General features: G+C 40.3%; 1 protein-coding gene across 7 annotated transcripts in view; it reads right to left on the bottom strand.

Annotated features, from left to right (window-relative positions):
- LOC105484141 (transmembrane O-mannosyltransferase targeting cadherins 1) overlaps nt 1-25,041 on the bottom strand; it is a 286,363-nt gene that overhangs the window by 121,004 nt on the left and 140,318 nt on the right. For all 7 annotated transcript variants that reach the window (XM_011745531.3, XM_011745480.3, XM_011745491.3 and 4 more), the window contains one exon: nt 12,058-12,247. In XM_011745531.3, the coding sequence (XP_011743833.2) occupies nt 12,058-12,247 (190 nt within the window). The remainder of the gene's footprint in view (nt 1-12,057; nt 12,248-25,041) is intronic.

The following is a 25,041-nucleotide window of genomic DNA, read 5'->3' as shown; positions in this document are numbered from 1 at the left end:
TTATCAGCACAGGAAAAAGGTGGCAGGTGGAGAAGCCAGCTGAGAGCAGGAAGAAGAGGCTGCATCAACTGGGCTGGTCAAGTCTCAGACAGAACAGCATCTCATACGATGGCTACTCTGATGGCACTAGTGGTCAGGGTGAGAAGGACCACGGCAAGGCATCATCAGGGTCCATTTATCGAATACTGCAGTGGTCTCAAAGCAGAACAAGCTGGATGGGTTGTAAATGGGCTAGAAAGATTGGACGTATAAGAGCATGAAGAGGATTTGCATGAATTGAGGTTACAAAAAGAATAGAGAATGTGCTGTTTGTAGAGAATGGGAACTGAAAAAAGGAATGTAGGCCTGAGGGAAAAAGAAAAATCCGTGTTGGCATAAAGCCATTCACTATTAAATACAATCTTCATTCCCCAAGTTCAATTTTATTTTACCATTCAGTATATTAAAACATGATGCTCATTTTACCAGGTTTCATAACTGCTATTCTGGAATTTAGTGATCCTTGTGCCATAATACCATAACCTATTATTTGGCTGAGCTAAATGCAAATAGTTTCCAGCAATCAGCAAGTGTGTTCAGTTCAATCATATGGATCTATGGTAGTACAATGTTGTACCCCAGGGATTGAAAAATGTATGTGACAATGATGAAACTGAATAGCTGTGAAAGACTGCATGGGCAGCAAAGCTCTAAATATTTACTACCTTGTCCTTTCTTTTAAAAAAGTTTGCCATTTCTTGGTCTATCCTATTGTATTGTGTTTATTCCCATAAGCTGCTCCAAGTCCCTTTTGGAATGAGGCGAGGATGCCAATAAGCAAATAATCACTTTCCAATAGTGGCTCTTGTTTTGATCTTACCTTCTTGTTGAGACGTGTGGGAATTTTATTTAAAGAGAGATCACAGGCTGACAGTCTCTGCTTATCAGCTCTGTGTGGTGTTGTGGTGAGTAGGTTGATGGGGGCTGTGACATGGACCAGCATGGAGGTAAATTCAGAGCGAGGCTGAGAACAGGCATGAAGGGAGATCCCTGAGATGACGAAGGCCCTCCCTGAGTGCGGAGCGGCATTAGCCCTACCCCACCCCCACCCTCCATTTCCACCAAGTTGTTGCGAGTAGTTACCTCTACCAGTCCGGCTGCAGATTTTTCCCCACATGGACATGAAAATTTGGCTTGTTTCCCAGGGCTCAGTGCTGCAGCCTGTGATTTGTGTTGGTTGCATAACTACCACCCTACTAAAAATTTAAAAAACAAATAAAAACCAAAAGCCTCAAACGTATACCTGTGAGGTGAGGGGAGGGGAGAGACAGGACTTCCACCGCCTAATGTTCATTCTCAAAAGACATCTCATGATTGAGGCGATTACTAAGAAAGTCAGGTATCAGTAGCCCCCTTCTTTTTCTCTCATGTTTTCCTTTTACAAGTATCCTACAAGGTTACGAAAGGTATAAAAATACCTTAAAATCTCAAGACACTCTGTGAGAATGTAATAAAGAACCAATACCAAATAAATTACTCTTAAATATAATTTAATGGTGTTTCCTCTGTAATGCAGGGAAACCACATTAGAGAACATGGGAAATTGGGAACTATAAAGAATAGGACTGACTAATGGTATTAACTCCTCTAAATAATCCAAATTAGACTGGCTGCTTTCCTGATATATGTCACTTTTTATTGCAAGTCAACAGTCTGACATAAAGTCTGTAAGAGTCATAAAGAAAAACCCAAGTGCATTTTCAGCCATGGTTCTCCTGGGGCATACACACTCACTATTCATAGCAAATAATGGAATATTCAGCCTTTGTGGCTTAAATATCCATTATCTCTTACCGTACATACATTCCCACAGAGTGATTACCCTCATCACGAAGGGTCAGAGCAAATTAGTTCACTTTAAAATTCATGGTTAAAAACAACTCGAGCCAATAAGAAATTTCTAGATTATTCTCTACATTATGTAATATAAGTTCAAATGACTTTCTAGAGAATGAATGGTGTGTGAATAGAAGGAGGAGACGAAGGAGAGGCACAGAATGAGATAAATTCTACTCTTAAATTCTCAAAGATGCCAACTGAGCTCTTCCGTGATAAATAATAAACTACTCCACAAGGTCTTAAATTTCGTATGCCCTGAAAACAGGACAAACTAGAAACAATCTCTAAATTCATTGTGTGGTTATTTCTAGAGAAAGGAACATTTAGATTCTGTATTCTGCCTCTCCCACTCAATTCTGGACAAGATCTTGTCAAAAGTGAAACATCTACTCTTTGAGTTGCTTACCCACAGAAACAGTTCAACTAGATATGGAAGTGGCCCGGAATAGTCTGAAGTATGTAATGGTGTCTAACATAACTTACTTCTAAAAAAGAAAGAATTTGTTTTTGTTTTCCATAATTATAAAAATGTAGAGGAACAGGTATTCAACAGAGGCCTATGAAAAGCAGGTTGTGGGGGTTGGTTTTGGCAGATGACACACCTGCTGTTTTACATGACTTAATTTGTCTTATATGACTTAATTTGTAGTTTTATAAAGTTAATTATTGAAATGCTAATAAAATGCAATAAGTAAAATACAAATGTATTAGGAAAGAGTATGCTCCCACCTCCACCTATCAGGTGTCCTGGTTGATGATAAAATAGGAAGCAAGAAGAAGGTTTTTGGTAAATTGGAGAAGAAACAAAGATTATAAGCATATATATTGGCCAAAATGACGCAACAAAAGCTGGTTAATATTAGTAAAAGAGGATGGGCGCTGTGGCTCACACCTGTAATCCCAACACTTTGAAAGGCTGAGGCAGGTGGGTCACGAGGTCAGGAGTCTGAGACAAGCCTGGCCAACTTGGTGAAACCCTGTCTCTACTGAAAATACAAAAATTAACCAGGCGCATTGGCGGTTGCCTGTAATTCCATCTACTCGGGAGGCTGAGGCAGGAGAATTGCTTGATCCCAGGAGATGGAGGTTGCAGGCAGCCGAGATCGTGCCACTACACTCTAGCCTGGGTGACAGAGCAAGACTCTGGCTCAAAAAATAAATAAATAAAATAAAATAAAATAAAAGCAAGATATGCATGTCTTACGAATCTCTAGTGACTCTAAGGCTGTTCTTTTCCTTCAGTCCCCACCTCCTATGCTCCACGGACACACACAAAAGCAGCTAAAGGACCTGAATTCTCTTTTTTTTTTTTTTTTTTTGAGACGGAGTCTCTGTTGCCCTGGCTGGAGTGCAGTGACACAATCTCGGCTCACTGCAACTTCTACCTTCCAGGTTCAAGTGATTCTCGTGCCTCAGCCGTCTCAGCAGCTGGGATTACAAGCACCCACCGTCATGCCCAGCTACTTTTTATATTTTTAGTAAAGACAGGGTTTCACCATGTTGCCCAGGCTGGTCTCAAACTCCTGACCTCAGGTGATCCACCCGCCTTGGCCTCCCAAAGTGCTGGGATTACAAGCGTGAGCCACTGTGCCCAGCAAGGACCTGAATTCCTTCCTCTAGTCTTATTTCCTCCCCTGGCCTGGGCCCACCAAGAAGAAAACTAAACAAAACAGAGCGAGAAGCCAACTGGAAGAAGTATGGCAAAAGAAAGGACAGTAGGCGAAGGCTTAAAAAGATAGAAGTTTGATACTGTTTGGGTGCATGGTATCACACACCGTATCGCACACACTCACTCCTTAATCGCGCTGATATCAACTCATATGGCTGTACCCTGCCCACTTGGCTCCAGTCATCTCAGCCTCCTTACTGTCTATGACGGGTCCAGTACTTTCCTGCCCCAGGGCCTCAGCACTGGCTTTCCCTGCTCTTGGAATGCTCTTCCCCAAACAGCCACATGACTCACCCTTTCACTTCCTTTATGTCTCTGCTCCAATATCGCCTTATCTGTGCGGTGATGTGAGACCTCTTCACATCACCTAATATTTGACATATCAAGACATATTTTTAGTGTTTAAGTGTAAGCTCCATGCAGGTGGGACTTTCATTTTGTTCACTGTGCTAATCACAGCAACCAAAAGGCACTCAATCAATACTAAGACAAGGACAGAGGAAAAAGTAGCGATGCTACAAAGAACGTATTCTCCTTTCAATATAAGCCAAGGTTGTTTTTTATGATTGAGAATCAATCAAAGGCGAAAATAAAAGATAGATTTCCCATGACTCTCTGGACTCACTGCATACGCTTGTTCATCTGGTATTTTTTTCTGGGTAATATATAGCTTCACTATCTCAAGATTTATGGATATAATCAGGGATTATAAAATAATTTCAGCTCGATACTTGCTGATTCAGTACACAACTCATTTGGAAATATTTCAGGTGGACAGACTTGTGCTTATTCTGCTGACATTATTATAAACATTTCATCTATTGTTTCTTTTTAACACAGAACAAAGTCCATAAAGCATGACACCTATGTTCATAAAAGTTTAATCCTCCTGTTTACTGCCTCAGAGTCAAAGCCCTTACCATCATGTCCTTAGTAATTCATCATCGCACACACAAAAAACAGGATTATTCCCACTTCGAGAGGTTACTAACTAGTTGGAGAACCTGACTCTAAGGCCTGATTCCTATCTCCCTTCTGGTGTGGAAGCAGATCAAGAAAAGTGAAACCAGGCCACAAAAACATGAGCAAAGCTCTGTCTCCAACCTCTGAAAGAAGAACATGTGGAGAGTGTAAGTGGACAAGAATTGTCAGAGGCTCTAGTTAATCGATTGCAAGAATTTTCAAGATGAAAGCCACCACAGAAGGGTTCAATCTTAACTATCCCCACAGCTGGAATGCTCTGCTAATTTTTAAGGATGCATTAAAGTGATTATGAAGCAAACTCCCTGAAAGAAAAGGATTAACAGCCTTTCACAGAGGAAGCTTCCATTCATTCATCACGTTATCAATGACACTCTGGGGAGGGCCAAGACTTGCCTGTGTGCGAGGCCTACGGCCATCATGAGAGGTTATGTTTAACACACTTGACCGAGATGACGGTCTGTGGGGAATCCCCAGTCTCCTTAATTAGCTGGGAAAAAGTCAAGAAAAACCCTTTCCGACATACCCATTCAGGCTCCACTCTATGTGCTCCTGCAGATCAGTTACAATACAGCAGGCACGCCAAACCGTGAGCTAAGGTCAGATAATAATAAAACAAACCTCATACTCAACCCCAAATATTTCATGCAGCTGTTGAGCATGGTGCTTTTCAAGTCTTTAGATACACGTCTTACAAGAAAAGATTTTCTAGACTAAAATCTGATTAAACGGAATTGCTAACTTTTTGCAGTTTTATTCATTTAGATAATAGATACTGAGTGGCAAATTTAGACAATAAATAAATAAAATTTAGGTAATAAATATTGACTGGGCAAGTTCCTAGTGATAGAAGTATGGCAGTGAACAAGACACAAAAAAATATTTGTCCTCATGGGGCTCATGCCCTGGTTGGCAGAAATAGGCATTAAGTAAAATAACCAAACTATATAGTATTTTAGAACTTGAAGTTTAAGTGAAGGGAGTTAAAAAGTAAAAGGAAGATAAAGAAAGGAGTAGAGAGTATATGACTACCTTTTAAATAGGATGGTTAAAGTAGGCCTTACTAACAAGGTGAAATTTGAGCTCAAGTTTATGTAACTAATTGGCATGCCAGAGTTTCTTGAGGATGGTTATTTACATGATCCTTGCTTTATAAAATTCATTTACAACAAGATGTATCAGATGGTTACTTTAAAATAAGGTGTTTGGGGGGAAAGAATACCTTCTTCAAAAAATGATGCAGAGAAAACTGGATAAGCACATGCAAAAGAATGAAGTTGGATCCCTACTTCACTGCACACCCAAAGATTAACTCAAAATGAATCAATGACCTAAATATAAAAGCTAACACCACAAAACTCTTAGAAGAAAACAGTCGTAAATCTTGATGACCTTGAATTTGGCCATGCATTTTTAGATTTGACAGTAAAAGCATGATAGAAAAAGAAAAGCATTGCTAAACTGGATTTCACAAAACTTAAAAACTTTTGGTCAGGCATGGTGGCTCATGCCTGTAATCCCAGCACTTTGGGAGGCCATGGCAGGTGGGTCACCTGAGGTCTGGAGTTCAAGACCAGCTTGGCCAACATAGCAAAACCCTGTCTCTACTAAAAATATAAAAAATGAGCTGAGCGTGGTGGCAGGTGCCTGTAATCCCAGCTACTCAGGAGGCTGAGGCAGGAGAATCGCTTGAACCTGAGAGGCAGACATTGCAGTGAACTGAGATCGTGCCATTGCACTCCAGTCTAGGCAACAAGGGCGAAACTCCATCTCAAAAAAAAAAAAAATTAAAAACTTTTGTGCATCAAAGGACATTATCAAGAATGTAAAAGGCCAAGCTATGGAATGATAGATAGTATTTGCAAATCAAATATCTTTTAGGGATTTAATATCCTGAATATATAAATAACTCTTACAACTCAACAACAAAAAGACAACCCAATTAAAAAGTGGGCAAAGGACCTAAATAGACATTTCTCCAGAGAAGATATAATGAGGATGACCAATAAACATGTGAAAGGATGCTCAACTTCATTGATCATTAAGGAAATGCAAATCACAACAACAATAAGTTACCTCTTCAGACTCAGTAGGATAGCTTTAATTAAAATAACAAAAGATAAATAACAAGTGTTGGTTGGGATGCAGAGAAATATGAGCTCTTGTACATTGCTGGAGGGAATGCAACACGGTGCAGCCACTATGGAAGTTTGTCATTTCTTCAAAAAGTTAAAAGTTGAATTACTTTATGACTCAGTAATTCCACTCCTAGTTATATGCTCTAGAGAAATGAAAATATATATCCACAAAGAAACTTGTACACAAATATGTACAGTAGTGTTATTTTTAGTAGTCCAAAAAGAAAAAAAAAACATTGAAAGTAGGAAAACATTGAATGTCCATCTATGAATAAATGGATAAGCAAATTGTGGTATATGCTAAAGGTATTAAATATTCTGGTACATTTACTTAAATTACTTGAATATAAGTTAAAAACATTTGAAAAACAGCAGATGTAAAAAGATCACTTTAATCTTCTTCTTGTTATTTCTTAAAGCAGAAAATACGATTCTCATGTGAAAGATGCCCTCCCCATACCAAAAAGACGCAGCTTCCTTATCCTCAAAGATGAGAAATATAACCGGAGAGAATCATGTACAGACCTTGTTAAAGTAACTCTTATCTTCTAAGCTTCCCCACATAATTTAGTTATACCTTCACTATTTACTATTCTTTGTCCAATCCAATTTATAAGTAACAGACTTCAACTGCTTCTTTGACTCTTTAATTCTTTATGAGGGCACCTGTGACATGTAAAACTTGTATTAAATAAATGTGTATGGTTTTGCCCATTTATCTTATGTCAATTTAATTATTGAACATACGCAGGACCCTAAGTGGATGGAGGTGGAGTTTTTCTGCCCCTACATTACATACAATGGAATATGACTCAGCCATGAGAAGGAACAGCGTGCTACAACTTCAGTGAATGTCAAGAATATGGTGCTAAGTGAAAGAAGCCAGACATAGAAGATCACATGTTTTATTACTCCTGTAAACAAAAAATAAAATTGTAAGGCCTTCAGCCATCTGAACGGACCCCTCCTCTTGCTCAAGGGGTTTCCAGAGTTACCTGAAAATCTAGTTCAGGCCATGATGAAAGAGCAGGTTGGACATACCTCATTATACCCCACCAGCACTAACATCAACATAGACTTCATAAGAAACATTTACAGTCTATTCTCTCTAAAGCCTGCTACTTGGAGGCTTCATCTGCATGGTAAAAACAAGGTCTCTACAACCCTCTATTGTAACCCAGGCATTCCTTTCTTTTTACATTTTATTATTATTATTATTATTATTATTATTTTGAGACAGACTTCGCTCTGTCACCCAGGCTGGAGTGCAATGGTGTGATCTCGGCTCACTGCAACCTCCACCTCCTGGGTTCAAGAGATTCTTCCACCTTAGCCTGACAAGTAGCTAGAACTACAGGCGCATACCACCATGCCCGGCTAATTTTTGTTTTTTTAGTAGAGATGGGGTTTCGCCATGTTGGCCAGGCTGGTCTTGAACTCCTGGCCTCAAGTTTTCTGCTCGCCTCGGCCTCCCAAAGTGCTGGGGTTACAGGCATCAGGGACCGTGCCTGGCCTCAGGCATTCCTTTCTATTGATAATAACTCTTTCAACAAATTGCCAATCAGAAAATTTTTAAAGCTACCTATGACCTGGACGTGCCTCCACCCTTCAAGTTGTTCTGCCCTTCCATATCGAGCCAATGTATGTTTTACATGTATGATTGATGTCTCAGGTCTCCCTAAAATGTACAAAAGCGAGCTGTACCCCTACCACATAGGGCACTTGTAGTCAGGACCTCCTGAGGCGGTGTCACAGGTGTGTCCTTCACCTTGGCAAAATAAACTTTCTAAATTGGCTGAGGCCAGTCTCAGACATTTTGGGGTCACCCTCCTTTTATATTCTATACCCAGAATAGGCAAATTAATAGAGACAGAAAGCAAATTAAAGGTTATCAGGGGATGGAGGAGGGGAAAGCTGAGAGTGATTACTTAATAAGTATGCGGTTGTTTTATGGGGTAATGAAAAAGCTTTGAAACTAGAAAGTGCTGGCAGTTGTATAACACTGTAAATACACTAAATGCCACTAAATTGTACTCTTTAAAATAGTTAATTGTATGTTATATAACTTTCACTTCAATTTTTAAAAGGTGTTTTAATCATGCAAATTTTTTTCATTCAATTTTCAGGACTGTCCTTATGTTTTATGTTTAAATTTCAGTTCTGTATTCATTCCAGACTTTTACCTATTTGCAGTATTTCATCATTTTTTATACTTTATTGAGGTAAAGTTACCATACAACAAATTCACCCATTTTAAGTATATATTTTGGTGAGTTTCACTACCACAGTCATATTTTAAAAAGCATAAAACACCTCAAAATATTATTTCAAGTTATAGTCAACCTCCAACCCCACATGTGTTCTGTCATTATGCCTTTTTTAGAATTTCACATGAATGGAATCATATAGGGTATTTAGTTTGTTTTTATGCTGCTATGAAGAAATACCCAAGACTAGGTAATTTATAAAGAAAACAGGTTTAATTGACTCACAGTTCTGCATGGCTGGGGAGGTCTCAGGAAATTTATAATCATAGTGGAAGGTGAAGAGGAAGCAGGGACCTTGGGCAGCAGGAGACAGAATGAGTGCTGAGCAAAGGGAGAAAAACCCCTTATAAAACCAAAAGATCTCATGAGAACTCTCTCACTATCACAAGAACAGCATGTGGGTAACTGCCCCCATGAGTCAATTATCTCTCACAGGGTCCCTCCCATGACATGTGGGGATTATGGGGACTATAATGCAAGATGAGATTTGGGTGGGGACACAGCCAAACCATATCATATAGCATACACTCTTATATGTCTGGTTTCTTTCATTTAGCACCATGTTCATTCATGTCCGTCCACATTGTTTTATGTATTCGTAGTTTGTTCCTTAAAATTTCTGAATAATTGATGACACTGAGTTTGTCCAATTGCATGTTAGGTCATTGGATTTTTCCCAATTTGTCTGATATTATAAATAAAGCTGTATGAATATTCACGGACAAGATATTCATGTGGACATGTTTTCATTTCTTTTCAGTAGGTGGAAATGGATAGATCTGTTTAATTTTATGTTTAACTTTTTAAGAAACTTCCAAATTTTTCCAAAGTGTCTGTATCATTTTTTATTCCCATCAGTAATGTATGAGGATTCCAGTTGCTCCACATTGGCCAATACTCAGTGTTGGGAATCTTTTCAATGATAGTCATTATAGTGAGAGTATAATGGTATCTCTTTGTGGATTTAATTTGAAGTTCCCTAATGACTAATGATGCTGAGCATCTTTTCATGTATTTGTTAAAAAATTTTGCATATCTTCTTCTGTGAAGTGTCCACTTGAATCTTTTCTCCATTTTAGTTTTTGTCTTCTTATTATTGCGTTTTAAGAGCACTTCAAATATTCCAGATACAAGGCCTTTGTAGATTTATGCTTTACAAATATTTTCTCCCAATTTGTGGCTTGCCTCTTCATTTAATTCACATTATCTTTTGATGAAAAGAATATTTAATTTTGAAGATGTCCAATTTATCAACTTTTTCTTTTACAGTTTTCACATTAAATGTTCTAAGAAATATTTGCTTAAGTCAAATTCACAAAGATTTTCTCCTTTTCTTTTAGAAATTATGGTGTAATTTACTTTTTTGTTTAGGGCTATGATCCACTTAGAATTAATTTCTGTATACTGTATAATGTAAGGATTAAGATTCATATTTTTTCCTCACAGATATTCAGTTACATTTTTAAAAGACCATTTTTTCTCCATTGAATTACTTTGATAACTATGTCAAAAATCAGTTGATCCCATTAGTGTGGATTTAGCCCTGAATTCTGAATTCTATTCCATTTCCTATTGACATTAAAAAAAAAATGAGTTTGGTCACACACTCCTGTTTCTTCGCATATCTAGTAATCTTTGGTTAAACTGGGTGTTGCATGTCATACATTGTAGGGACCCTAGATTCTATTTTGTTCTTCTGAAATTGTTGGTTTTCCTGTTTGAATACATTTGATGAGCCTCCATAGACTCAAACTGGAAAATCTGTTTCTCTGCAGAATGCTGAAATTATTACTCAGTTCTTTTCTTCTTTTGCCTGGATTTCTGGGGATCTCTCTTGTGCCAACATGGCTTTGTGATCAGTCAATGATTTGGGCAGAGGTTATACATGGATAACTCACGCCAGTGAATTTCCCAATCTCTGCTGCTCAACTTGTGTATGTGCTGAAGAATGCATACAAACTTGCAGCAAATAAGTCTCCCAGAGCTTTTAATTTTGCTTGTGCATATGTCGTTTAACAGCCATGAATGCATGGAGAGTATATTACCTCTGCTCTTCTATATTTCTCTTGCTTCCAAAACTTTCCCTTAAATTTTTGCTGCCCTGTTTCTTTCCCAAATCAAATTTTTCCAAAATTGTAAAACTTTCCAAAGTTTACCAGCCAATTCCAACCAGTAAACTTATGGATTTTTACTGCTAGATCTGACAGGATGGAGAGAACTCACCTTCAGGTAAAAGCATCTTATCCAATGGAGTAGCAGTTTTTCATGAGTAAACATTTTCAAGTTTTTTGCTGAAATGATTTGTCTGTGTCACCACCCAAATCTCATCTTGAATTGTAGTTCCCATAATTCCCACATGTTGTGCGGACCAAGTGGAGATAATTAAATCATGGGGGCAGTTTCCCCCATTCTGCTCTTTGTGATAGTGAGGTAGTTCTCACTAGATATGATGGTTTTATAAGGGACTTTCCCCTTCACTGGACACTCATTATTCTCTCTCCTGCCGCCTTGTGAAGAAGGACATGTTTGCTTCCCCTTCTGCCCTGACTGTAAGTTTCCTAAGGCCTCCCCAGCCCTGTATAACTGTGAGCTAACTAAACCTCTTTCCTTTATAAATTATTCAGTCTCAGGTATGTCCTTATAGCAGCATGAGAATGAACTAGAATATTTGCCTTTGGTCTTTGGTCATTTTTGAAATAGTTGTATTTAATAATTTTGTAGTTTTATACTTTTGGGGGAGGTAGTGGGAGAAATGACCCAACTACCTCTGGCATTCATTTATGAAAGTAGAGTCTTAACCACATTTTAAGCATTTATAAATAGGTTATTTACCACAATTTCATTTATCATTATATTAAATCAAATAAATTACTTTGAAAATTAGCCAACCACAGCAGTAACTTCTCATTTACAAACATCAAGCTTCAGATCAATACAGGGTTAGTAGAAACAGTCAAAAAATCTATAAAGTGGCCATGGTATATTATCACCAGCTACAAAACATTTAAATACACAAAGAGAGGAGATTCAATGTACACCCAGACCACCTGCACAAAAAAGAACATTATGGGCATAGAATATCTGTCTTCAAATGCAGAGTTCATTCTATTTTTGAAAAAATTACCTTAAAGGCTGCTAAGCAGTGCAGGCTCAATAAGGCCATCACAACTGCCAGAAGGATGGTGGCTAAGTTCCGCATGTCCCATATGGTCTCCACCAAAGGAATACTGCCGACCTGCCAGTCATAGCACAGGGTCACAGGTGCAAGCAGAAGCCACACGTTGAACGCTAAGAGGTAGGAATAGGTGAGGAATCTATAAAGAGAAGAAGAATCACTGAAACACTGCTCCAGAACCATGATATTCTGTCAGCATTCAGTCACCATAATTTTATTAAATAGCATTTCTACCCAGTCAATGTTATCTTGGAGGAGAAGACAATGGAAGATGGAAAGCCATTTACTCATTTATTTATTAAATTGATAGATTTGGGATATATCTAATAGGTTCTAGCCACTCTGAGGTGCTGACCTTTTAATGGTAAACAAATACAGATACAGTTTCTATGACATATATTTTAAAATTATCATACAAATAAATATATTACAACCAGAAATAAATGCTATGAAGGAAATGTCTGACAAAAGCACATGACAGAAATGTCACTGTTTCAGACATGATTCCTTGGATAAGAGACATTTGAACTGTTCCTTCTTAATAGTGCCCAGAATCCCGCAGTAGATTTGAAAATATTTCATCATTTTTATAATACACTGATCTATATTGAGTTATTTCAAAAAATCAAAGTATTTGTGGTATGGAGCTAATACCTCTTACTCACACACTGAGGGGCCAGGACTTGGTAGGAGGGAAACTGCAGGTGTCCTTGATGACAAGGACAGCCAGGTGGACAGAGGGACAATGGATGGAGGAGGTGTTATGCCTGTTTCCTGGCTGCAACTAGGCACTAAGGTAAAGTGGAAGGCATTCTACTTGTTTGCCTCATTTTGGGGATAGAGAAAATTGAATTTATTTAAATTCATTCATTCAATACATTCATTAAGCAGTGTTCTAGACCCTTGAGAACTGCACATAGCAACTTTGTTGAATCTAGGAGACGATCAAACTCTAGCATTGCCTCAGCATAAGGCTGTGTCCCTGGGATGACCCCAGCCTCTCATTAAAATGCTTACCTGAGAAATGCTGTCAGGAGAATTTATTCTTTGCTCTAGTCAACACCTAACAACAGGCCCCCAACATCCTTTTCTTACAGCATTTACAAAAATGTGCTTACGACTGTGGATACTTATCTCTTACAACACAGAAGCATCTCCGTCAAGGACCCGAGAGCCATTTCTATGAAATGTAATCATCAGGAAGGACAGGCCTCTGTCTCCCAATCTCTGGGAGCACAGAATTTTAACTTTGGTAACTGTCAGCCAGCGGACACAGCTGGCCTCATCGCATCTACAGGGATCAACGCTCTATAAGTCTTCACCTCTCTGACTCTACTGAGCCCCACACTCCACCCACTCCCTCACCCTCCCTTTGAAAGGCCCAGTCACCTCTGCAAAAATCAAAATGAAGCTCTGCTCCTTCCTCTACTGTCAGTAGTGATGGAGTGAAATCTGTGTTCACCACTTCAGCACATATCTGACTGTGTTTGTCAACTTACTTGGAATTAAACAGAAGAATTAGATGAATTCCTTGTCCTCAAGGAATGTATAATCCAATAGTGAAAATAGGACACACTGAATTAAACAGGCAGAAGGAAACAGATGAACACCGTAAGAGTACAGAGTGTGAAGAGAGGTTCTCCCTCATTTGTCAGGCTTTTTTAGAAGGAATCTTGGATTGGCGAAGACATTAGATGAGATAATTTCCAAGTTACTTTCTAGTGCGAAGCATCAGTTGACCCTGAATTCCTGTCAACAAATAGCTACTGGTTTAAAGCACCTCAGTTCTCTCCTCACCTCCCCTCTTACTGTTTGAAGGTCAGTGGTGGAAAGGAAAATCATCCACAGCCATCAGGCTGCAGAGCAGGAGGCAGATTATTTACTGCTCAGACTCTCAAACCCCAACAAAGACATGGGTTGAAAGAGGCATGGCTGGCCGGGCGCGGTGGCTCAAGCCTGTAATCCCAGCACTTTGGGAGGCCAAGAGGGGTGGATCACGAGGTCAGGAGATCGAGACCATCCTGGCTAACACGGTGAAACCCCCTCTCTACTAAAAAATACAAAAAACTAGCTGGGTGAGGTGGCGGGCGCCTGTAGTCCCAGCTACTCGGGAGGCTGAGGCAGGAGAATGGCATGAACCCGGGAGGCGGAGCTTGCAGTGAGCCGAGATCCGGCCACCGCACTCCAGCCTGGGCGACAGAGCGAGACTCCGTCTTAAAAAAAAAAAAAAGAAAGAAAGAGGCATGGCTATTTCAACCATGCTCAACCCTTTCCCCTCTGTTAATTTTTAACTAAAAGGTAATATACAAATAGAATAGTATACACTGAAAGTTTGATAAAGTTCAGGCTTTGCTATTTAACAGCAACAAAAAAAAAATGACCAAAAAAAAAAAAAATGCTGTTTATCTTTTAGTCTTGGACCTGCGAAATTGTTGCCTGAGAATGCCATCTCCACAGAAAAGTGATTGAATCATTTTGGGCTTCTTTTTTCACAGAGCTTTCAGGCTGATGTCATCTACTTTTCAGGCCACTAAAGGTTCTCTATGACTTAGTTTTTCAGGTAAGTAGTGAACATTCAAACTTAGAAGAAAAAGTTGGGTAGCTCTGCCTCTCAGTCACATCCCAGCTCTTAAAATGACTTTAAAACTATTATCCCCTTTTTGAGGAAATAATAGATCTAGGCATGATCATCAATGGCAATGATCATCAATGACTGCTTAACTTATTAGGTGAAAAGCCAGTGAGGTCCTTTATTTATAATAGTTAAATCAGGCTAATCCAGGTGCCTAGAACTGACTAATCAACTTTAACATCACTGAAAGGGAAATGAACAGCCTGATGTCCTCCTTATGGAAATACACACCATGCTTACGAAGTCAAAAGAAAAAACAAAATCAAACCTGAACTAATCAAGTCCTAAATCTAATTGTCAGTTTATAGCAAAGACAGGAAACAACAGAACATGCCGCATCACACCACAGGGATGCAGTGTGCAAAATCCAGACTGTGGGAAACAAAGGGCCCAGATTCTTAAACAAGTACCTTGTAATTATGGGAAGAGAAGGAGGGAAAGGACATCTGCAAATTAAAAGAAACTTCAGAGACACATCAAGCAAAGTGCAGATTTTGTTTAGATGCTAATCCAAACAAACCTCTATTAAAAATAACCACTTAGGACACAATCAGAATAAACTGAAAAACTGATTGGATAGAGAGAGAATTGGCTGGGGACAATCACTATTAAAGTGTGATAATAGTACTGTGGTAATTTTTTTTAAGAGTACTTGTATTTTAAAAAATATATACTAACATACACACATATGAAACAAAATGATGTCTGGGATTTGCTTTAAAATAATTGACTAAGAGGAAGGGAAAGTAAGTAGGTGGGATATGGATGAAACAAGATGACCAGGAGTTATTATTATTGAGACTAGAAGATGGCATGCATGTGGGGTACTTCATGCCACTTCCTCTACTTTTTAACTAGGGCAAAAGGCAATAGAATTGCAATAGTAACACTTTCTTATCTTATTTCCACCCTATGGCTTGACTATGGAACATTCGGAACTGCTATGCAGAATGTATTATTTAATTTTGAGTTTACATTTTGGCCTTGCTCTGCAAGTTGACCTCAGTTCTTTATGTCTTCTAGATGTGCAATACTGTATTGACAAAAAACAAATATAACAAAAATTTTTTTAAGTTATAATCTCAACATAGTTATTTACATATTACCAAAAGAAAAATGCTTTCACGATGGTTCACACCTGTAATCCCAGCACTTCGGGAGGCCAAGGTGGGTGGATCACGAGGTCAAGAGATCAAGACCATCCTGGCCAACATGGTGAAACCCCTTCTCTACTAAAAATACAAAAATTAGGCGGGTGTGGTGGTGCACAACTGTATTCCCAGCTATTTGGGAGGATGAGGCAGGAGAATCACTTGAACCTGGGAGGCGGAGGGTGCAGTGAGCTGGGCATGGTACCTCATGCCTGTAATCTCAGCACCTTGGGAGCCCTAGCTGGGAGGACTGCTTAAGCCCCAGAATTTGAGATAAGCCTAGGCAACACACCAAGGCCTCATCTCTACAAAAAAGTTTTTTAAAGAAAGCTTAGCTGTGTGTGGTGGCACACACCTGTAGTCCCAGCTACTCCAGAGGCTGAGATGGATCACTTTAGCCAGGGAGGTCAAGGCTGGAGTGAGCAGTGATTGTGCCACTGCATTGCAGCCTGGAGCAACAGAGCAAGATCCTGTTTCAAAATGAAACAAAACAAAATGAGAGAGAGAAAAAAAACCCCACAAAAGAACAACAACGACAAACAAAGAAGCCATTTGGAATCACTCCAAAAGCTAATTACACTGGAGGAAGGGGGTGGAGGGGATAGTTCAGCTAGCTGTCCAACGGCTACAGTATTTCTTTTTAATTCTTTCATGGTGAATTACGTTGAAGCAAATCATCTTATTTCTGCTATAATTTCAGAAGCAAAATAATCTGTCGAATATCTCTGCCCTGCTGTGTTATCTTTTTTAAAGCAAGTGCAAAACCAAAATGATTTTACCAATTTTCTACCACAAATTCTGTGAACAGAAGGAAAGTCACAAGAATATCTTGCCAACAAAATGGAATATACAGCACAGAAAGCCTTTTATGCATTTTCATTGATAAGCCAGAAAAGAGTAAAGAGGTTTAGTGGCCGAAAAACATGAAAGGGAAAGGCAAGCTGAAGCTGAGACTGTGGGGAAAATGGCATTCATCAAATTGCACCTAACAAAACTGTGTGGCTCTTCACATCTAAATCTTCATTTTTATCGAGAAAAAAATCAAAGCGTTTTAAGTGCAAGCATATACATAAATTCTGTTCTTTGCCTCAGCAAAAACCTATCTGGCTAAGAAATAACATGAGCCTAACATATTTCTTTGCCCTAGAAAGATGTCTGTGATAGGTACATATGAAAAAATCAGGTACTGCAAGCAGAAATATACAGTTCTTGCTTGCTTTACATAAAAAAGTTATTGCTCATAGGATCTTTCTTTTACTTTTGCCTACAAAATCTTTTATCATTTTATAAATGCAGGACATTGGGTCCACTGTACACACTCACCTCCTCTTAGGAAGGGCATTTGCCAACTGTCAATATACCACTGGTGAGGAGCACCCCACCCAGGCCAGACTCTACTGATACCGCTGACACAGGAGGCGGACAGGGAAGTGCTGGGTAGAGAAGGGCAGGGTCCCTAGCTAGGGCTCCACCCTCAGGCTTGTGCTCATGGACCTAAGTGAGAACAGGCACTCCTGTTTTTGTGCCAAAATGTTGCATTTTCCAAAACCACTCTGGCCCACCATGATCCCTATCTTGTGCCCATAAAACCCCGAGACCCTAGCAAGCACAGATACAAATGGCTGGACATAGAGAGGAGCAGAAGAGCACACCAACAGACCCCAGCAGACACTGGCAGGACTTCGATGGTGGAATGACACGGAATTCAGCTGGGGGCGATCGGCCAGACTCTAGGGGAGGACCACCTTCCCACTCCATCTCCCTTCTGGATCCCCATCCATGTCATCCATGTCACTGAGAGCTACTTCTACCACTCAATAAAACCTTTCAACCCATCCTCCAAGCCCACATGTGATCTGATTTTTCTGGTACACTAGGGCAAGAACCCAGGATATAGAAAGCCCTCTGTCCTGGCGATAAGGCAGAGAGTCTAATTGAGCTGATTAACACAAGCCGCCTGCAGACGGCAAAGCTGAAAGAGCACATGGTAACACACACCCACCAGGGCTTCAGCAGCTGTATACACTCAACGTTAGATGCTGCCATGGGGTTGGTGCCAAAAATGCTCCCCATGACCTGCTGGTCTGCATGCTTCTGCTAAGGGTTTGAGCAGCGGGGCACCTAAGAAGCGAGCCACTCCCCCTATCACACACCCTGCGAGGGGGATAAGGGAACCCCCATTTCGCAGCTAGGTTTTGGTGATCTGTCCTGCTCCCTCCCAGACTCTTGCCTGTTTTCATCTTCATAACTCCTGAATTACTATTGATGTTTCAAAGGGTCTCTGCCTCACTGTGCCCTAGCCATGACAGGCCTACACAGGCATTACCTGGTAATTACTGTCTTTAGCATCTTCTTCCCCTGCCCATAACCTTCTCCAGAACTATCCAAAGAAAGCTACTTCCTGCACTACCGTCCTCAATGCACAGGGAAACTTCACTTGAATTCATCAAACATTGAGTAATTATTCTGTGTGCCTTTCTAGGTGCTAAAGGGTAGTATGATCTAGCCTCTGCCTTCTACAAGAGCATTTTCACTGCATTGCTGGTGAGAACACACACATGTTACATGGTTGACAACAGTGTAATATAAATATCAAACTGCGATGGAGTTCTAAGAAATGATAGATTAATGAGAAATGGAAGATGAAGGGAAGACATCCTAGAATCTCCACAGAATTTAATTAAGTATGTGGAGAGATGGGAGATAGTCCAGGCAGGGCCACCCAAGAGTAATAGCTTCAAATTGTAAATACACATGTCATTTTTAAAGAACAGTTATGAGTACAGGATTAGAAATTGTATAATATAAAAATGATAAAAATTACTACCAGTAGAAAGTCTAAAATAAAAAAAATCATGTCAAGTATCAGTGAGGATGTGGAGCAACTAGAACTTTGAAACACTACTGTAAATTGATTAAACCACTTTGCAGAACCATAGGCAGTTTCATGAAAGCAAAATAAATGCATATTTCATGAACTAGCAATTCTACTCCTAAGTAATTCCACCCAAACAGCACCGGACACATGTGTTTACCAAAAAACATTTAGAAGATTGTTCATAGCAGGACTTTTCTTAATAGCGCCAAACTGGATACAACTCACATATCCATGTACGATAAAATGCATACATACATTATGGAATATCCATGTGATAGAAATCAATTCAGCAATGAGAATGAATGCAACAACACGGAGGAACCTCATAATGGTAATGTGGAACAAGCACAGAAGACACAAAAGAAAAGGAAATCAACAAAAACCATCTACAGACAAGGATATATGACTGGAAGAAGGACCTGAGCTCCAGGAAACAAGGCTGGCACTAGAAAGCCACAGACAGTCCCCAGTGGAATGGATCATGTAAAAGCAAGCAAAGTAGAAGATGCCAGATAAGTGCTGTGCCCCCCATGGGGCATTCCAGGGCCGAGACCCATCAGTAGTACTGAACACTTGCTGCTTAGCACCTGGGACCCATAGAGATAGGGAGACTATTTCCAAATACCCAACGAAAGAAGAAAACAGAGCCAAGCAATTCTGACCAGCTTCTCATTGTGTTCTGTTGGAGTTCTTCTGGCTTGTAAGGATGAATGGTCCAATTAATCCAGCTCAATTAAAGGTAGAGACTATTTTGAAAATTCCCAGAAGAGATGTATGGCGAGATCATGGCAGACAGGAGGCAGGACTAGATGTGGCTGCGGACAGAGCAGCGAGGGGGGCTCGCATTGTGAATTTTAGCTCCAGATTGATTGCAAGAACAAATCAGCAATCCCAAGAGGACCCACAGACCCTCTTAAGAAAGAGGACTGCTCCTTTAGGACCCGGGAGACCCCTCACAAAACTGTGAGTGCCCCAACAGTGGAAGTGTTTGGAAAGGGAGACCCTCCTCTCGCAAACACATCCCCCCAACAGGAGAAGCTGAAGGTCTGTTTGTGGGAGAAGTTTCCGACTTACCCGGAGCTGAGTCAATTTGGAGAGCCAAGAGAAATACTGGGGTAGAGGAAGCAACAGAAGGGCCCTGGGAGTTCGCGGGGTCCCCTGGCAGGCCATTCCTGTCTGGCACCACAGGGATCCAATGGGAGAGAAGCAGGAGGTAAAACTACACAGAGAGAAGGAAATCTCTAGCTGAAATCTGTAACAATTTGAATGGGGTGAGAAGCCTCCTTGCCAGAACTCGGGGGAGGGTGAGAATCCGATGTACAGACTCCACAGGCTGGAGAAGAACCAAGCCCTCTTCTTAGGCAGCTGGGAGGCAGATAGCCTTGTATCACTCTCCGACTGGAAACGGTCTGAGGGTTGTTGAGGGGAGCACGGTGGGAGAGAGACCTGCCTTCGGTTTGTGTGGGAGCTGGGTGAGGCCTGTAACTGCCGGCTTTCCCAACTTCCCTGACAGCCTGCATGACTCAGCAAAGGCGGCCATAATCCTCCTAGGTACACAACTCCAGCGACCCGGGAATCTCACCCCCAGCCCCTACAGCAGCCTCAGCAAGACCCACCTAAGGAGAGTCTGAGCTTAGACACACCTAGCCCCGCCCCCACCTGCTAGTCCTTCCCTACCCATCCTGGTAGCAAAAGACAAAGGGCATATACTCTTGGGAGTTCTAGGGTTCTGCCCACCGTCAGTCCCTCCCTATACTACCACAGATGATGCTCTCTGGAAAGTGCCACCACCTGGCAGGAGGCCAACCAGCACAAAAATAGAGCATTAAACCACCAAAGCTAAGAACCCTCATGGAGCCCATTGCACACCCCAGTCACCTCCACCAGAACAGACACTGGTATCCATGGCTGAGAGACCCACAGATGGCTCATATCACAGGACTCTGTGTAGACAACCCCTGGTATTGGCCCAGAGCCTGGTAGATTCACTGGGTGGCTAGATCCAGAAGAGAGACAATAATCACTGCAGTCTGGCTCACAGGAAGCCACATCCATAGGAAAACGGGGAGAGTACTACACCAAGGGAACACACCGTGGGACAAAAGAATCTGAACCACAGCCTTCAGTCCTAGATTTTCCCTCTGATGGAGCCTACTCAAATGAGAAAGGAACCAGAAAACCAACCCTGATAATATGACAAAACAAGGCTCTTCAACACCCCCTCAAAAAAAATCACACTAGTTCACCAGCAATGGATCCAAACCAAGAAGAAATCCCTGATTTTCCTGGAAAAGAATTCAGGAGGTTAGTTATTAAGCTAATCAGGGAAGGACTAGAAAAAGGTGAAGCCCAGTGCAAGGAAATCCAAAATATGATATAAGAAGTGAAGGGAGAAATATTCAAGGAAACGGATAGCTTAAAGAAAAAACAATCAAAACTTCAGGAAACTTTGGACACACATTTAGAAATGTGAAATGCTCTGGAAGGTCTCAGCAATAGAATTGAACAAGTAGAAGAAGAAATTCAGAGCTTGAAGATAAGGTCTTTGAATTAACCCAATCCAACAAAGACAAAGAAAAAAGTATAAGAAAATATAAACAAAGCCTCCAAGAAGTCTGGGATTATGTTAAATGACCAAACCTAAGAATAATCAGTGTTCCTGAGGAAGAAGAGGATTCCAAAAACTTAGAAAACGTATTGGGGGGAGCAATTGAGGAAAACTTCCATGTCCTTGCTAGAGATCTAGACATCCAAACACAAGAAGCACAAAGAACACTGGGAAATTCATCACAAAAAGATCTTTGCCTAGGCACATTGTCATCAGGTATCCAAAGTCAAGGCGAAAGAATCTTAGGAGCTGTGAGACAGAAGCACCAGGTAACCTTTAAGGAAAAACCTATCAGATTACTGGCAGATTTCTTAGCAGAAACCCTGTGAGCTAGAAGGGATTGGGGCCCTATCTTCAGCCTCCTCAAACAAAACAATTATCAGCGAAGAATATTGTATCCAGCAAAACTAAGCATCTTATATGAAGGAAAAATAGTCTTTTTCAGACAAACAAATGCTGAGAGAATTCGCAATTACCAAGCCATCACTACAAGAACTGCTAAAAGGAGCTTTAAATCTTGAAACCAATCCTCAAACAAATCAGTAAGAAAAAAAAAAATCCCATCAAAAAGTGGGTTAAGGACATCAATAGACAATTCTCAAAAGATATACAAATGGCCAACAAACACGTGAAAAAATGCTCAACTTCACTAAAGATCAGGGAAATGCAAATCAAAACCATAATGCAACACCACCTCATTCCCGCAAGAATGGCCATAATCAAAAAATCAAAAAACAGTAGATGTTGGTGTGGATGCAGTGAACAGGGAAAACTTCTACACTGCTGGTGAGAATGTAAACTAGTACAGCCGCTATGGAAAACAGTGTGGAGATTCCTTAAAGAACTAAAAGTAGAACTGCCATTTGACCCAGCAGTCCCACTACTGGGTATCTACCCAGAAGAAAATAAGTCATTGTTCAAAAAAGATACTTGCACACGCATGTTTATAGCAGCACAATTCACAACAGCAAAATCGTGGCACCAACCCAACCAAATGTCCATCAATCAACAAGTGGATAAGGAAAAAAAAAAAAAAAAAAAGAAAAAAAATGTATATACATATGATGGAATACTATACAGCCATAAAAAGGAATGAATTAACAGCATTTGCAGTGACCTGGATGAGACTGGAGACTAAATGAAGCAACTCAGGAGTGGAAAACCAAACATCATATGTTCTCACTGATATGTGGGAGCTAAGCTGTGAGGATGCAAAGGCATAAAAATGACACAACAGACTTTGGGGACTTGGGGGAAGAGTGTGAGGGGGGCGAGGGATAGAAGACTACAAATATGGTGCAGTGTATACTGCTCAGATAATGGGTGCACCAAAATCTCACAAATCACCACTGAAGAACTTACTCATGTAACCAAATACCACCTGTACCCCAATAACTTATGGAAATTTTAAAAAAAAATTCCCAGAAGAATTCAAAGACAGAAAACTCAGAGTAGAACTAAGATTCTTAGGGAACCAAAACTAAGCAACTGCAAGAAAGAAAGGCAGCACCCTTCCATGAGGGCTACACGCCTTTCTCCTGGCTGCTCTGCTTCTCTTAGCATTTGCTCCACCTCCACTCTCTGCTCAGGGGCTTCTTGTGCTTGTTCATAATGGAGGCTGAGCATAGTTAGCAGTTCCGTTCCCAGCATCTCCTTTTCTGTCATCTTCACACCAGTTGCCTCACCCTCAAGTTTCACATTTCTGACAGCAGCACCTGACTAGCTCACCTCATCTTCTGGAATCAACTCTTACAGGTCCTTGAACTCCCAACGCCTCTGGATGCTTCAGGTCCCAGAGCAGACACCATTCACTGTGACAAGCCTTCCATATCATCCCTCCCCAGGACAGGCGGGTGTCCCATCACACTGGGGCTTGGCACACTGCCCTGTAACTATCCATGAATGTGCCCGTCCTCCCCACTAAAACAGAAGCTCCTCAGGAGCAGTGACTATGTCTGTCTATAATTATTTCCCTAGCACCCAGGTCTTAAAATAAATGGATTCTATAGGTTTTAAGAAATCAGCCTGATAATAAAATAATGCCTTAGAATCTGGAAATACTTGAGTTTATACTTTTATTTCAGCCTGGGGCAAACATATACTTTTCTACAACCCAATAAAAGATATCTGCTAGGCTTGCAGTTGTCCAGGCATGTAGTTGAGAGGCACAGATGGAAGATGCTGCTTTTTTGTAGCCCTTTTCAGCACCCAATGTTACAGGCACTCTCTTCACACTGAAATATCCTCCTAAAGCTATGCCAGGCTTATTTTTTCTTATTTTGCATTAAACTACAATGAATGTAGTTAAAATGAGAATTTTTGTTACCATGGATAAACTATAAAGTGAATCTGAAATGTCATTAAGTCTTGCTGACCTTTTACATGTGCCATTAATACAGTAATCTTATTAATAGAGAGCTTCATCAGAGTAGAGAAAACGGATTTCAATGTCTGAGAATGTTAGCAACTTCTTACCCACATATCTGCAAAAAAGCAAATACAGTTTCTGCAAAATAAATACTGGGTTCATTTTTTTGCCTAAGGTATCTTTCTCTCTATAAAGGATTTAACATGTTTATTTCAAACCCATATACTTTCTCTTATTAAGCACAGGTTCAACATTCATTGAGAAGGCATGAACTGACTGCTGACAATGCATCAGGCTCAGGTTTCCAGGTGTCTATACAAGAATCCTGTTGGTCTATTAATGAAACGCATACAATATTAAAAATACCACTAGCATGTACGACATTTCCTAGTTTACAAAGCATTTGTGTATAAGGATTATTTGACAGCAAAATCTCTATGAAGTGGGCATTACACTCATTCTTGCAGCAAAGAAAATTGCCTTAAAGAGGCTGTAATTTATGCAATTCCCACTGCAAGCATATAGCAGAGTTTGCACACACATGAGATTGTTTTCTGGCTCCAAATACAATTGTCCATGGCATCAAATGGTCTCCCATTAGCATTTCTTTATTAATGTGGAGAGGTGAAAGGAAATACGGTGGGTGAAATACTGGTGTCTCATGGAGAGGCACCCGCCTGAGACCCTGACTCACTCCTTCATCAGTGAAGCCCAGAAGAACTGGAGCTTTCACGTAGTCCTAGCAGGGCTGACGTAAACTAAAAATCCATATATAATCTTCTCTAATGACACATCAAACTGATTGCACTTCTGAAAATGTTTGTTAGAGGATCAAGAAATAGAATCCTTAAATAAAAGCTCAGGCTTGGCATTTTTTTCAGTGTGAAAAGCAATATTGGCCTTTATGTTTCAATGTTAGCAGAAAATAAAAGAAGTGTTTCTTTAACTTTCATCAGCTTCTCTGGGATTTAAGATTGTAATGGAAATACAATATGTAGATTTAAAGGATGAGACAGTTTTCTTCAACAAATAATATGTCAGTAAGTGATCCCGACCTGCATTTTTCAGCACCCCATCCCTAGTCCCCAGGTAAAATTTCTACTGCCACAAGCTCCCTCACGTGACTCCCTCTTCTCTCCCTTTTCTTGTGACAAATTAAACAAATTATGACCACATAGTTTCATTCTGGTTTGGAAAACTATGCTCATTGACCTTGATAACTTCTTTCATCCTCAAGAAGCTATTTTTCTATGAACATATTATAATACAAAGACATAATGGGGGCAGTATCACAGA

The sequence above is a fragment of the Macaca nemestrina genome, chromosome 10 (assembly GCF_043159975.1).
Source record: "Macaca nemestrina isolate mMacNem1 chromosome 10, mMacNem.hap1, whole genome shotgun sequence".
Taxonomy (NCBI): domain Eukaryota; kingdom Metazoa; phylum Chordata; class Mammalia; order Primates; family Cercopithecidae; genus Macaca; species Macaca nemestrina.
The sequence above is the reverse complement of the archived record's forward strand: the minus strand, read 5'-3'. Positions and strand labels throughout refer to the sequence as shown.